At 46.4% G+C, this 14,196-nt stretch overlaps 1 protein-coding gene across 1 annotated transcript in view; it reads left to right on the plus strand.

Moving 5' to 3' along the window:
- Positions 1–14,196, plus strand: part of NEGR1 (neuronal growth regulator 1) — a 117,793-nt gene that overhangs the window by 29,377 nt on the left and 74,220 nt on the right. The window contains exon 4 of the mRNA XM_029959735.1: positions 11,402–11,533. Coding sequence (XP_029815595.1) covers positions 11,402–11,533 — 132 coding nt within the window. The remainder of the gene's footprint in view (positions 1–11,401; positions 11,534–14,196) is intronic.

Consider the following 14,196-nt stretch of genomic DNA (forward strand, 5'->3'; position numbering starts at 1 on the left):
AGCAAAACTAGCAAAAGACATTCAGAAATCTTTTGATAAAATGTTTCTGCTTTCCAAAGTTCAGGTGCTGTTATGTCAAAATTCTTTTCCACTTTCATTTTGACAAGTTTCCAAAGGGGAGGTTCTCCAGCTGCAGAGGGATTGGCATGCTCAGAGGGTGCAGTGACAGGACAAGGGGGAACAGCTTTAGGCTGAAGGAGGGGAGATTTAGATGGGATATTGGGAAGGAATTCTCAGCTGTGAGGGTGGTGAGGCCCTGGCACAGGTTGCCCAGAGAAGCTGTGGCTGCCCCATCCCTGGAAGTGTCCAAGACCAGGTTGGATGGGGCTTGGAGCAACCTGGGATAGTGGAAGGTGTCCCTGCCCATGGCAGGGGGAGGAACAAGGTGGGCTGTAGGGTTCCTTCCAACCTGAATCAGTCCAGGATTCTATGATCCCTGGTTACTTCCAGTTCCGTATTTTCCAGTTCTTCCCTCCTCTCTTGCTCCTTTTCTCACGGTTATATCTCCATTGTTCCCAGTCCAGCTTTCAGTTAATTTCCCAAACAGGATGATGATCTGGATGCAGGGATGCATTTGGAAGAATAGATTTTCAGAAACTGTGAATTTAGCTGAATTGAGTGGAAGGCAGATTCTGGCACCAGAACACCCATTGTTCATTCTGTCCGGGTTCCAGGGAATGATGACACAGAAACATTTCCAGTATAACCCAACAAACCACCAAAAGCCCTGTAAGAACTGTTTAGCATGTGCAAAATAACATATTTTTCTCCAACACTGAGGAAACCAGTGGTAGTGCTCACTAAGCAGAAATTAGGCTGAGTTTAGACTTGAACATGCCCATATGATGGCTCCTCTCCCTCCTCTCCCTCTCCCTTTTCCCTCTTCCATTTGCCACGTGTGCAGGATGTGATAGGACTGAAGGCACTCTAATGCCCCTCCTGCTGCTCCTGGACAGCCCTAAAGCTGTGGAGATATATTGCATTAATGTATCATCACAGCCTGACCATGTATTAGTGCAATTCATCTTCAGAGCTCTGCAATTACCAGGCTGGGCTGGTGGGGAAGGAGCTTCGGAGCCGATTCCATTGCGGACAAAAGGCGCTGCCAGTCCCTGGGCTACAGGACCCTTCCTCAATCCCACTGCTGCACAACACTGAGGTCCTTCTCTGAGGGAGAAGCAAAGAGGGTTTTTAAAAACTCTCCCTAAATGCTGAGAAACAAACAAAGCTTGACCTGAGCCAGCCAATGTCAAAGATTCTGTTCCACTTGCCCTTCTGCTGCAGAGCCACTGCCTCTCAGATGTGTGCACACGTGACAGAAATGAGAAGTGTTTTGTTCAAGTGCAAGTACTTCACACTTGGATTTTCAGGCTGAAAATACTTAACTGACATGGATTATTATCAGATTCCAAGGGCTTTGTGTGTGTACGAATGGTGAAATCTTTTAAAATCCTCCATCCCTCACTTAAAAATAGGTTTTAAAGTGAAAGTTTTAGAAACATGAGTTTCTATCTTGTTTCTCTTTTTCTTACTAAGGTCTAAACATGGAGCAGATATTGCTGGTGAGGTCATTTCACACCAGTTTCCCCTCATGCCAGTGTAATTGTGCATTGTGTAATTTGTGATCAGTGAGAAGCTGGTCTCCTCCAGCCTCCCCTTGGCTGCTGCATGTGCACAGTGAAGCTGCTCTCAGCACCGACCACGTCATATGAAGGATTTTGCTGTTGAACTGCATTTCCCAACTTTGGAATTCCAAATTCAATTAGCAGTGTGTCAAACAGCCTGGCAATCCTGCTGGCTGGAACGACCTCTTTTCTCAAGCTTTGTCACAGATAGCTCAAAACCAGTGATTATTTTCTCCTGGTTCACTGAATCCTGGAATGGTTTGGATTGGAGGGAACCTTAAAGCTCATCTCCTTCCAACCCCCCCTGCCATGGGCAGGCACACTTTCCACTATCCCAGGTTCCTCCAAGCCCCATCCAACCTGGCCTTGGACACTTCCAGGGATGGGACAGCCACAGCTTCTCTGGGCAACCTGTGCCAGGACTCCACTTTCAGTGGGAAGAATTTCTTCCTTATATCCAGTCTAAACCTATTTTTTGCCAGTTTGAAACCATTCCTTGTCCTGTCTCTCCAGGCTTTTGTGATTAGAATGGTTCAAGTTGAAAAGGACCTTAAAGATTATCTTGTTTCAACTCTCCTCTATCAAAGAATTCTTTTTCAACCACCTTTTTTACTGTTCATGGGTTTGGGTTTTCAGTGCCTGGAGCTGCTGTTCCCAGTCACTTTGTCAGCTGCTGGGGAACAGCCCTAAAGCCAGTCAGGGGCTTTCTCTTATGGAACTTTCCCTTCACTGAGGTGACGTCTTGCAGGAGATGGTCTTTTGAGGCTGGAGACAAAGGGTTCACAGGCTGGGGGATGAAGTGGGATCCTGTCCCAGTGAAGACAATGCCACGCATTCACCTTCCTAAAGGGAGGAGATTTATTGCTGCATTAGGTCCAAAGCAAAGCTGGTTCCTTTTAGGCGCCTGAGCAGCAGAATGTGAAATGATTCAGTGATTTGACCTGATGAGCGCTGACAGAGCTACGCCTCCCTCGTGCCATCATTACTCATCTTGCAGGGAACAGCTCCATCCCAGCGCTGGTGCAGTGCTCCCAGGTCAGGTGAAGCATTACCGGCCTGAACACAAACATCTGTTCCCGCAACTGAGCTGAAAGTGTTTGGAGAAGAGCCAGGGAACCTTCAGTGACAGACCAAGGCAGGGAGGATCAGCAGAGACAGGCTAAGACTGTCCCAGACCAGGGAGGGTTTACCTGTGCCACGGGAGAGGGGCCAGGCAGGAGAGGCCTGTCCAGAACCGTCAGCTCTGCTACCACTCACGCACCCCTGGGATCTACCAGCATTCTCCAGGACGACTTTGGGAGGGAGGAAGGACAGGGATGTGGTCTCCAGAGAAACCTCTACGTGGCCTCTTGGCACCAGCTGGTTTCAGAGAACCTGGAACCTCCCAGCCTGAGTTGGGAGAGGCCGTAAAGCCCATCTCATTCCACCCACAGCTTCTCTGCCACAACCTGTGCCAGGGCCTTACCACTCTCAAAGGGAAGAATTCCTTCCCAATATCCCATCTAACCCTGCCCTCTGGCAGTGGGAAGCCATTCCCACTTGTCCTGTCCCCGGTTCCAGCAGGAACCTCAATGCCAGCATTGAGGCATGCCTGACAAAGATCAGATTAATTTAGAGCTCAGATTCCTTGGGGCTTTACCAAACCTTTGTGTCCTGCTACTGAATGACTTAATAGGGAACATCCGTCCTTTTCCTGCCGTGTTGTAAACTTCTCTTTCTGTGCCCTCTGAGGAAGCAGCTTGAGGTTTACTGCTCTGTGGTGGGTGGTTTACACAAAACCATAGCTTTGGATTTTTACCTTGAACAGGGATTCCTGCTTCTCCCAACTATCAGTGGTGTACAGGACCCTCAGGAGTCAGGGAATCTCCCAGCCTGGAGGCTTGGCACAGTGCCCTGTTGACACCAAAGGCACAGCACCAGGGCTTGGGCTGTGGCAGCACCTCCCACCGCTCCCTTCTACCCAAGTGCTTCCTTGGTTGCATCCTGGGCATGGATGAGCATGTTCCTGGAAAACACCTAAAACATGCATCCCCTGGGACTCATGCTCAGGAGGCACTCGGGGTGTTCTGTCAGGTCTTACGTGAGGAACATGATGTGCATGGGGCAGCTGAACATGCCAGCGATGGGCACGTGGGAATTGCGTGAATAAGGAGCGGGGTCAGGCCATCCTACAACCCCTCAGGGACTTAAAGATTTGTGATTAATATTTTATAGGCATTTAATGGCCTGGCTCGTGATCCTGGAGGGCCATTTCTCTGTTGATAAAGGCTTGGCATGTCAGTAAATCAATGGTTCCCTCATATCAAACACAGGGCTGGCAGCTTCCCAAGAGCTCCAGGGGAACAGTGTGGAGCTCAGCACAGAGTAATGAGGGATTAATTAACAGTTTAAAGACTGCACAGCAAACACAGCACCCAGGATAAACTGCTGGGTGGATTTCTTCCCTTTGCTTTTGTACAAGCAATAAAGTGACTTCCAAAATCACAGGTCTCCCTTAGAAAAGAAGGTGCCTTCTGGTTTTAGGTTATGGGAATTTTGGCCTTTTCTTTTTAACGAGACTTGTAAGTACCATTCTTGGGAGATTTAGCATTAGGATCCAATTAAGTGACATTTAGTACCACAAGCCATTACTCTGGGGTGAGGTGGCATTGCACTGTGGTCAGGGCATTTCTGAGGAAGACTTCTCAGAAAAATGTCATTTTAATCAGGACTGTTCCAGAAGTTTGGCCATCCCTGCAGGAACAATTAAAGGTATTCCCAGGAATCCTCAGATCTTCTTAAAATCTTTAAAAGAATATTCTTGTTAAAGTACAGTTGTCAGAAGAATATTCAGTTTAAGATAGTCAAATAATTGGGGGCTTGTGAAGGAACAGAGAAACAAGAGCACAATTACAATTTGGTGAAATACAAACTAAAACTGTCCAAAATCATTGCACAGAAAAAAGTATGATTATTTTTTTGACAATTTTATAACAAATGGAAAGTATTTTTTACTTTTCAATAAAAGTAGATGAACTCATTAATAACTCATAAAATGCAATGAGAATGAGAATTTTAATACAGGCTGAGCTTATTCCCACAGATATTAGTTCATTTTTATGTGAGAAATATTGCACTTTTGAGTGAGCAGTGTATGACTCTCAGGAGATATTTCAATGAAACAAAGTCTTTAATGTTCAGAACCAAACCAACTTTTCACTCTCTTTTTGCTTCCTTTGTACAACATCCCTCATGTTTTTTTGGGGAGATCCTGGTCTTTTGAACCAAGCATGACAAATCTGGGGCTTGCACAAAGTTTTTTAGAGAAACGTAACAGATAATCTTTAAAATGCATCAAGATGCTCTTATTTTCACTCTGGGGACATCTGCTTCTCCTTCATATTCAGCTGGAATTTCCTGGGCATCAGTTTCTGCCCATTGCCTCTTGTGCTATTACTTGGTACCACAAGTGTTTACTGTGGTCATCCCAACCATACCTGCAGTTCCTCCTGCTTTAATTCCCAGAATCGTTTCTTCTGGGCATTTTTATTAATAAATCATATTTTAAACATACTAATAGTGCTTTTTTAAATGCATATTTTACAAAAAACATGGCGTAGCTTTTGAGTGATACGAAACAATATGGAAAAAAAAATTCATTAGTGATTCATTTAGCTTTAGTTATGCTTCCAGTTTCAACAAACTGCCAACAGGAGAATTGTATCAAATGGGAGCCGTCAACAAATGTATTTGAGCCAAACAGATAATCAGTACATAAATAGTCGGTCATCATTTTCAGAACATCATTTTGATATAGGAAGAGGAGGAAGGAATGTTATAAAACTGTCAGACCACCTGAGACCAGAGTCCTTTACCCCAGGGCGAACATCCATGTGGCCCCGTTGAGACTCCTCCTGCCCCATCCCACCTGCTCCCCATCCTTCCTGCTCCCTATTCCTCCTGTTCCCCATCCCTCCTGCTCCCCATACCCGGAGTGCCCTCAGCCTCCATCTGACTGACAGACCAAGGCTCTTCCAAAAGCCACCGTAGGCACTGGCCTTTATTGGGAATAATTAGCCCCTTCCCAAGAGCCAAATGCCCACATTAAGTCCTATGAATTATAAATAGCTCAAGTGAGATTTAATCACGTAGCTTTCTTATTAAAAAGATCATTGCCCAGTTCTTCCTTACACAGTTTTAATTTAGTCTTTTTTAATTTTCTGTGGTCATCACGGAGTTTTGAACAGATCCACAAAGATCAGAGTGAGGTCTGATATACAGGAACATCAATATCCACATATGACATGCAGGTCAAACCTATCTCAAGAGAGGTTACTTTTTTCTTTCAAAGTAACATCTAGTTTACTGGATCTTAAATTCACAGAATCCCAGACTGCTTTGTGTTGGAAGGGACCTCAAAGTCCATCCAGTTCCACACCCTGCCATGGGCAGGGACACCTTCCACTAGACCAGGTTGCTCCAAGCCCTGTCCAACCTGGCCTTAAACACTTCCAGGGATGGGGAGTCCACAGCCTCTCTGAGCAACATCGGGTATTAAAATGGAGCTGGTTCTCCTTTACGTTAATTCTCAGCTGCTAAGGAGGAAAGGTCAGTCCATATTCTGGAGTATGAGCCAACCATGTGTTCCTTGGCATGAAGTCAGCAAAGAAAGGAATTAAACTTGCTCCAAGCCATACTAAGTCCATGATCTCAGACTCTAGGGCAGCCTGGCAATGGCTCTGTACAGGGACAGAGTCTGGTGTAACTGTAGAGAATGGGGAAAACTGAAGTGACTCCTTTTGTAGGACCAACTCCACCTTCTCCACACCATGCTCTGGATAACTGGCTGAGATTTACATTGCTCACACTGGGAGAACACACAGCTCTCCAAACGCCAGCCTCTGAACCCACTCCAGCCCCTGGAACTTTTAGCTTCATTATTCTCTGTTCCCATCTCTTGTCTTTTATCTCCTTACAAAATTGTTCCACCTGTTTTACAGTTCATAAACTGGGACTATGTTGCAGTTATATAATATCCTAGTGAATAAAGAAAAAATAAAAATAAATCCCCCTTGGTTCAGCTGAAGTCCTCAGCCATTTTTGGAGCTTCTCTGGACTTGCACCAGATTTTTGATTGGACTGACTCATGTTTAACACCAGGGAGGCAAGTGCTGCCCTTGCAGAACTCCTCCATCCAAGGCTGTGAGAATGGGTCCATATGGCCATGTGTGTGTGTGTGCTGCACCTGTGCCAGAAACCACAGGTGTGGTGAGAAAACACGGATATAATCGTATGTTCTCCTGAGGAATAAAAGTGTAAGGATTTATCAGACGTCAGATCACACGTCACTGGCAGAAAATAGACATTCAAGCTTAGTTTCACAGGCATTTCCCTTCCTGGAGAACCTAGTCTCCTTACCTGTGCTGTCCAGACGTGATTACTTAGGTATCTGTATGTGTATCAATAATCTAGTTAAGAGATCTTCTGAAAATCCCATCAGGAATGGCCTTGGATGTGAGGCACCCGCACATTTATGTTCCTTTTACTTCAACCAATGTTTTTTTCTCATCTTTCATCAAAGTTCTTGGCTGACATGACTTCAGGCTGAGGGACTGCTGCTAATGAACCTTCAGATTTCCTTTTCTCAGGTACAAAGCCTGAGGAGTATTTTGGCTTGATGGCCAGAAAAGGCAGCCAGAAGTATTTCCAATCTCTTGATAAGTCTATAAAATGCTTGTGGGCTGCAGAAGAGCAGAACAAGGGTTGGTTACTCAGGACTGTAAGAGATCACAGGAAAAAACAGTGAGAAAACTGAGATATCTCCTGAAACTCATCTTCTTTCCCCAATGTCTTCATCCAGTTTATTCTCCTGCTGCTTATGGATCCCCTTGCCTCAGCTGGATGTTCATGTGATGCAGCATAAATACACATACATATACTTATGCACAGATCCCTCCCACAGCTCAGTGCATGTGCTCTCACATGATCCACGTGCTCCCACACAGCCCTGGGAGATCTCTGGAACTAAGAACAGGCTGAGGAAGGGGCATCACAGGGCAGGCGAATGGGGGAAATGAAACAGGATATCAGTGTATTCCTTAAGAGTGTTCATCTCTCGTATTTACTAAGAGTTTACTTATGTGAGCTGGATGTAACATTTCAGAGGACGTGAGGGTTTAAAATGCCTTAATTTGAAGATTTTGGAATGTGTGTGTGAGTTGCATAAAATCACGGATCTACCCAGCACTGTCAAAATACAAGAGCATTTGCAGCATAAATGAGAGTCAGAGCTCAGCATAGATCTGTATAAATACAAGGGTCATGGAAAGGACTTGTGCATTTTTGGGAATCATTCTAACAGGAATGGTGGTTTATTAAGTGGTGAATGGCTTGTGAGGAATCTAAAGCAATGAAATGGTGGGCAGATGGAGGGAGGGGATTCTGCCCCTCTGCCCTGCTCAGGTGGGACCCCACTTGCAGAGCTGCCTCCACCTCTGGGGTCCCAGCACAGGAGGGACATGGAGCTGTTGGAGCGAGTCCAGAGGAGGTATCAAGATGATCAGAGGGATGGAGCAGCTCTGCTGTGAGGGAAGGCTGAGAGAATTGGGATTGTTCTGCCTGGAGAACAGAAGGCATTGGGGTGACCTAATTGCAGTCTTCCAGGACATGAAGGAGCTACAAGAAAGATGGAGAGAGACTACTTACAAGGGCCTGGAGTGGCAGAACAAGGGGGAATGCTTTAAACTGCCAGAGGGCAGGGTTAGATGGGATACTGGGGAGGAATTCCTCCCTGTGAGAGTGGGGAGGCTCTGGCACAGGTTGCCCAGAGAAGCTGTGGCTGTCCCATCCCTGAAAGTGTCCAAGGCCAGGTTGGATGGAGCTCTGAGAAACCTGGTCTAGTGGAAGGTGTCCCTGCCCACAGCAGGAGAGATTGGAACTGGATGATCTTTAAGGTCCCTCCCAAATCAGGCCATTCTGTGGTGTGTTGACATTTAACCAGAAGTTTAGAGCAGAGAATATTTGGTTTTACCTCAACTCCAAAACACAATTAAGGTTTAATAAAATTCCAAGTAGTTGGAGATGTATTTTGTTTCTTTTTCTCCGAGGGATACATCATAAATTTATCTCAGGGTTCAGTGTACTGGGCTACCCAGGTAGGTGGTGGAATCCCCATCCCTGGTGGTGTCCAAGGAACAACTGGACGTGGCACTCAGTACTCTGGGCTGGGTGACACTGTCGTTGTCGGGACGGACACCACACTGGGATTTCACACAGAAAAGCCTTTATTTCATACAAACATGGACAATTTATAGTCTCCCCTAGCCAGCATGTTTCACCACCATTGGTGCCCTTACTACATACACATCTTAAGATTGGCTGCTCTGTAGCTTCTGCAACTCAGGGTCGCTCAGCAAACAGTCCAGGCTCTCTGGCTATCACAGCTGCCCCGCAGCTCTGTCCTCCCTGTCCCCCTTCTCATCTTCGTTGTTTACGTTCCTTCACAGCTGCAACCACTCAAATTCAGGGCCCAAGCTGTCCACAGCTCAGTTGCCTCCCACATGACACGTTGGGGAATGGGCACAGGTTGGACTCAATGGTCTGGGAGGGCTTTTCCGACCTCAGTGATTCTGGGATGCTGTACAATGTTTTGGTGCCTACCATATATCCAGGGAAGCACTGGCATTGGAGAGCATTACACTTGCATCATTTTTAGTTATTTTTAACCTGACACAAGAGAGAATTTTGCATTTTATATAATTTTCACAGCATTTGAACCAAAGTGGAATTGCTGGAAGGTCTTTCCTCTCTGTGGGCCAATGCCCCTGTGCAGGAGGGACTTTGCATCCCTCTCTGCTGCTCAAAGCGAGAGGAAATACAGTTTTCCTGGGAATTGCTTCAGCCTGGCCAAAGCAGAGCAGGATGGGACCTTGCTGCACCTGCATGGGAACAGCAACACCTGCTTTGTTTGGGGAAGGGGTTCTTTATCATTTATTCCATGAACATGGAAGAGAAAAAAAAATCATGCAATTAAAAATCCTTATGCAATTCCTCATGTCCCATAAACTATTTCACTGCATGTTATGAATATTCACTTCAATCCACACTAATTTTCGTATTTCAGTCTTATCTTTCTACTTCCCACCACCAGTGCTCACTTGGGCTCCTCCCCGTGACAGACACATCGTCATGTGCGTGTTAATGAGCTGCCGTGCTGAACGATGTGATAATTGATGTTCTGAACCTTGCACACTTTAAAACATTAATTCATGAGCAGATAAGCAAATTAATTCACCACCATGATGGACATGACATAACCAAGCTCCTGCTTGGTCCTCACTGCCCACTCTGGGTTTTTTTTCAGTGCTCCACAAGCCACACAGTTATTAAGTCAATTAAAGGCTTGTCTGGGTGGGAAAACACTTACAGCAAGTCTTTTAAACCTTTAGACCTATAATTTCCAGCATCTGTGGTCATGGCTGTTGTGATATACTGTGTTAAAATAATAATTATATTTAACACTTTTTTGTTTATTATGTGGTGGGTGCTTTGTGAGGAATCTAAACCAATTACTTGGCCATCACGTGGGGAGCTCTGCTTAAAAGACATGGAGAGATGAACTTGGAAGCAAGGAGCAGTTTTCATCTGAGGGATATCAGAGCACTCCCTGCAAGGTGGAAACCACAGCAGGGAAGCCCTAGCAGTTACTGGGATTTCGGGAGCTCCAGAAATGCCTATATCTGCTCTGTCAAGTGGAGTTAAAGGAGCTCTTGAATGGTGTCATTATCACTGGTCTCTGAAACAATCTGTGTGTGCATTACAGGGCACTGAGGTTTTATGGACACAAACATTCTCTTTGATTTCCTGTTGTTTCCCAGCAGACAGACTTTGGCCTGTGCTCAGAATTGCTCACTCAGACTGTCCTTATTTCTGTGTAACAAGGCAAACACTGAGGATCCCCTTTCCTGGGTTTGGCTCCTTTGGGAAAGGAGAACTCTTCAGCAATTTTTGACTAATATGATGAAATTTTTATTAGGGCACAACATGTAAGCACTGAATGGGTGGTGAGCAAGCCTGGAAGAGCTTTTTCTTTGGTGGTAGGAAGGGTGATGACCCATTTTGCACCCATTGACCCCCATCACAGGTGATCAGCTGGTTCCCTCCAGGACATGCCTGGCTCTGGCAGCCGTGGGGGTTCACCATCCAGCTTCATGCTCTGCTGGTTGATATAGCAAGGACGAATGGTCCCTGACCAGCGAAGGCAGCTGGGATGGGCAGTGGATGCTGCAACAGATCAGCTGCTCCAGGAATTGCTCATGGTCTCTTCAGAGGCTGGGCTCTGCCCAAGTGCAAACCATCAGCCCTAATGGATGCTGAAGCTTTTAAGGCAGGAATACCAGATTGCTTTGAGTTGGAAGGGATTTAAAGTACACCTAATTTTATAACCTCCCATGGGCAGGGACACCTTCCACTAGACCAGGTTGCTCCAAGCGCTGTCCAGCCTGGTCTTGGACACTTCCTGGGGTGGGGCAGCTACAACTTCTCTATTCTGTGAAGCCCATCAGGTGCAAATTACTCATGTATCTGAATGTGTCTGAGCATCACTGTGGGGTTGGGGCAGGAGAGAACCTTTGCTCAGCTCCAGGAGCTTGAGGGGGTTTTCAGCTCACCTCAGAGTGGGGTTTCTGGGTGAAAGCTGCAGCAGCTCCTGGCTCGCCTTGGATGTGTGTTAAATCCTCCAAATGCTGGTCAGGTGTTGAAGCTTCCAGTAATTTCTTTCTGTTATTGTTTCATTTCAGCTAAGCCCTTCGAGAGCGGGCAGTACTTGGACATCTATGGAATTACAAGAGACCAGGCGGGGGAATATGAATGCAGTGCAGAAAATGATGTCTCAGTCCCAGATGTGAAAAAAGTAAAAGTCACAGTAAACTGTAAGTCATGTTGCTTCTTATTCCCTAAATCTGGTGGAGAAGCGGCGGAGAAGGAAAGTCTGGTGCAGTGGTGAAACTGTAGTGTTGGGGTTTGTGTCACAGTGGCAAAGGGAGCTGTGCTGTGTCATGACTGGGTTGATGTCACCAAGGAGGTTGAGGTGCAAACCCTCTGTTGTGAGTCATTTTCTGAGTAGGTGCTGGTGGCTGCTGAGGTTGTTGGGCTGAGATTTTCCTGATTTAACTTGCCATGGTGTGCAATACTGTAAGGAGATAAGAAACTCTGTTTGGGTGATTGGATGAGGATCAGTCTCTAAGGAAATTTGAAATATTCCCAGGAGAGACAGCAGGTTGTTCATGTGGTTGCCCTCTGAAGGAAGAAGAACTTTACTGGCGTGTGGCTCTGCTGTGGGGATCCTGAGGGCGGTGGGGGACACCAGGAGCTTCCAAGGCCACCTGGTACCTGTCCCTGCAGCCTGTCAGGTTGGACCGCCTCAGACTTCCACGCCAAGGTGTTCTCAGCTTGGAGCTGAATGTGATTTAGCACTTGGTATGACGTGAAACATTCTTTTTCCCTCCAACATGTAAAGAAAATTGAGGAAAGAAAATGTGCCTAATTTCTCTTGTTCATTCTAACAGTTAATATTGTTTGATTAAGTTCAATTATCAAGCTTGTCATTTGTAACAGTTTCTGGCTTTAGAATTGCTGTGGCAGCTTTATTGGTCGCAAATGTCAGAATCGTGTCTCCTGCACAGACACTATCCTTGTTGATATGGGCAGCAAAGCCCCTGGTCCCCTGGTCACTGCTGGGGCCAGTTGTGTCATCAGGGCATTCATGGGGCATTCATTCATGACCAGACTGTCCTCATTTATGTGACACCAAGGCTCTTGTAGTTCATGCTGTCCAGAAACATGGTGGATCAAGGCACTTACAGAACAGCTTGATGGTGTACTGGGTCACACAGGCTGCCGGATGACACTGCCCCGAGTTTGTGCTGCCTGGTGACACTGCCTGCAGGTCCTGAGGCTCAGGTGTGATGGGATGTGATCATCAGTCACAAGGACAGACTTGAACTGCAGAGCAGCTTGAGGAGCCTCACTCAGAGTCCATCGCTGTTGCTGCTTCTTTGCCCTCATTGATCTGTTTCCACCTACCTCAGCTTTGCTGCATTTCCAAAAACAGGCAGTGCTCTAAAAATCAGAGGCTCTGTGGGAGGGAAAACCACAGTGGATAGTGTCTGATGGAACAAGTGACCTTTACTTTCTGTGCAGTGAGTTGCTACTGGAAGACTCTCAGTAAGAGAACCTGTGCAGACATTTGCTCAGGCCTGCCCTCAGTGTTATAGGTGACACCTTCAACAAACTGCTTTCCAAAATGGTTTGTGGCCATAACTCGCAGTAGGGAGCAAAAAGATGGTGAGCTCAGCCTGGTTTTAGCAAAACAAATATTGCGTCTGTGTTATTTCATATGATGGGGATTTCAATTAGGGTGAGACCAGCTGTGTCATGTTCAGAGAACAGGAGAAGCTACCAAAGCTGCTCAGTGGTTGCTTTCGTATTTGGGTTTTTTTAAGTAAGAAAAAGAGCACAATGGATGTGATAAACTCACTGAACTTTTCTTACATTCCAAGTCAAGATCTAGACATACGTGAGTCCTAGTTTGGATAAAAGCACTAGCTTAGCTGGCCAGAGCCAAAACTGCAGTTTAAATGCAACACACAGCTGATGCCCTGGTTGGTGTGTGCTCTGTGCCCCAAGTCGTGCCTGAGCTGGAACTATTCCTGACCTCAGATCACTGTTTCCTTAACAGGGGTTTTGAGTCTGCCAGATGGCTTTGTGATGAGAACAATTGACTCTGACAGTGCCAGGAAGGTAAAGCTGAGCAGTGGTGGCTCATTCCTGTACCAGCCACCCCAGGTCTCTCTGTGGGAGCGATGATTGTGCCCAGGGGTGCAGGCGGGATGGAGTTTGCTCTCCCTGAACAGTGAGCCAAGGGAGCAATGGCAGAAAGTGTGTGTGTTGAAGGATGTGCAGGTTCAGGAGGTCCCATTCCTCTTTGGTATGTGCCACAAGCAAGGAGTGCTCAGGTCCAACTGCAGCACATGGTGTAAGGGACCTCTGTCTGCAGGGAGAAACATGTCCAGGCTGCTCCATCAAGCAACAAACTCGGAAAATAATAAGTACAAAGAATAAAATAATAAACCTGCTCTTTGTCTCAGTTCAGACACTGGGCTAAGCTGGAGTGTCCTTGGCCATAGTGTGGATCACATGGCATTATGTGGGATTCAGGCACACTTCTGAGCCTGCACTGGGGATATGCAGAGTATTTTATTTTTCTAATAGTTCTTATAACTAAATGTAGTGGATTTCTGTGGCTGGGTTTTGGTAGCAAGTTGGGGCTACAGGGGTGGCTTCTGTTAAAAGCTGCTAGAAGCTTCCCCTGTCTGGTGGAGCCAAAGCCAGCTGGCTCCAGGACGGACTTCCTGCCACTGGCCAAGGCCAAGCCAATTAGGAGCAATAGTAATGCCTCTGTGATAATGTATTTAAGAACACAAGGTTGTTGCACAGGAAGAATTCCAGACAGGGAAGAGCAGAGTGAGAACATGGGAACAACAAGGTAGACACTGAGGTCAGTGCAGAAGGAGGGGCAGGAGGTGCTCCAGGC

The sequence above is a fragment of the Manacus vitellinus genome, unplaced genomic scaffold, assembly GCF_001715985.3.
Source record: "Manacus vitellinus isolate BGI_N305 unplaced genomic scaffold, ASM171598v3 scaffold_21_pilon, whole genome shotgun sequence".
In the NCBI taxonomy this organism is placed as follows: Eukaryota; Metazoa; Chordata; class Aves; order Passeriformes; family Pipridae; genus Manacus; species Manacus vitellinus.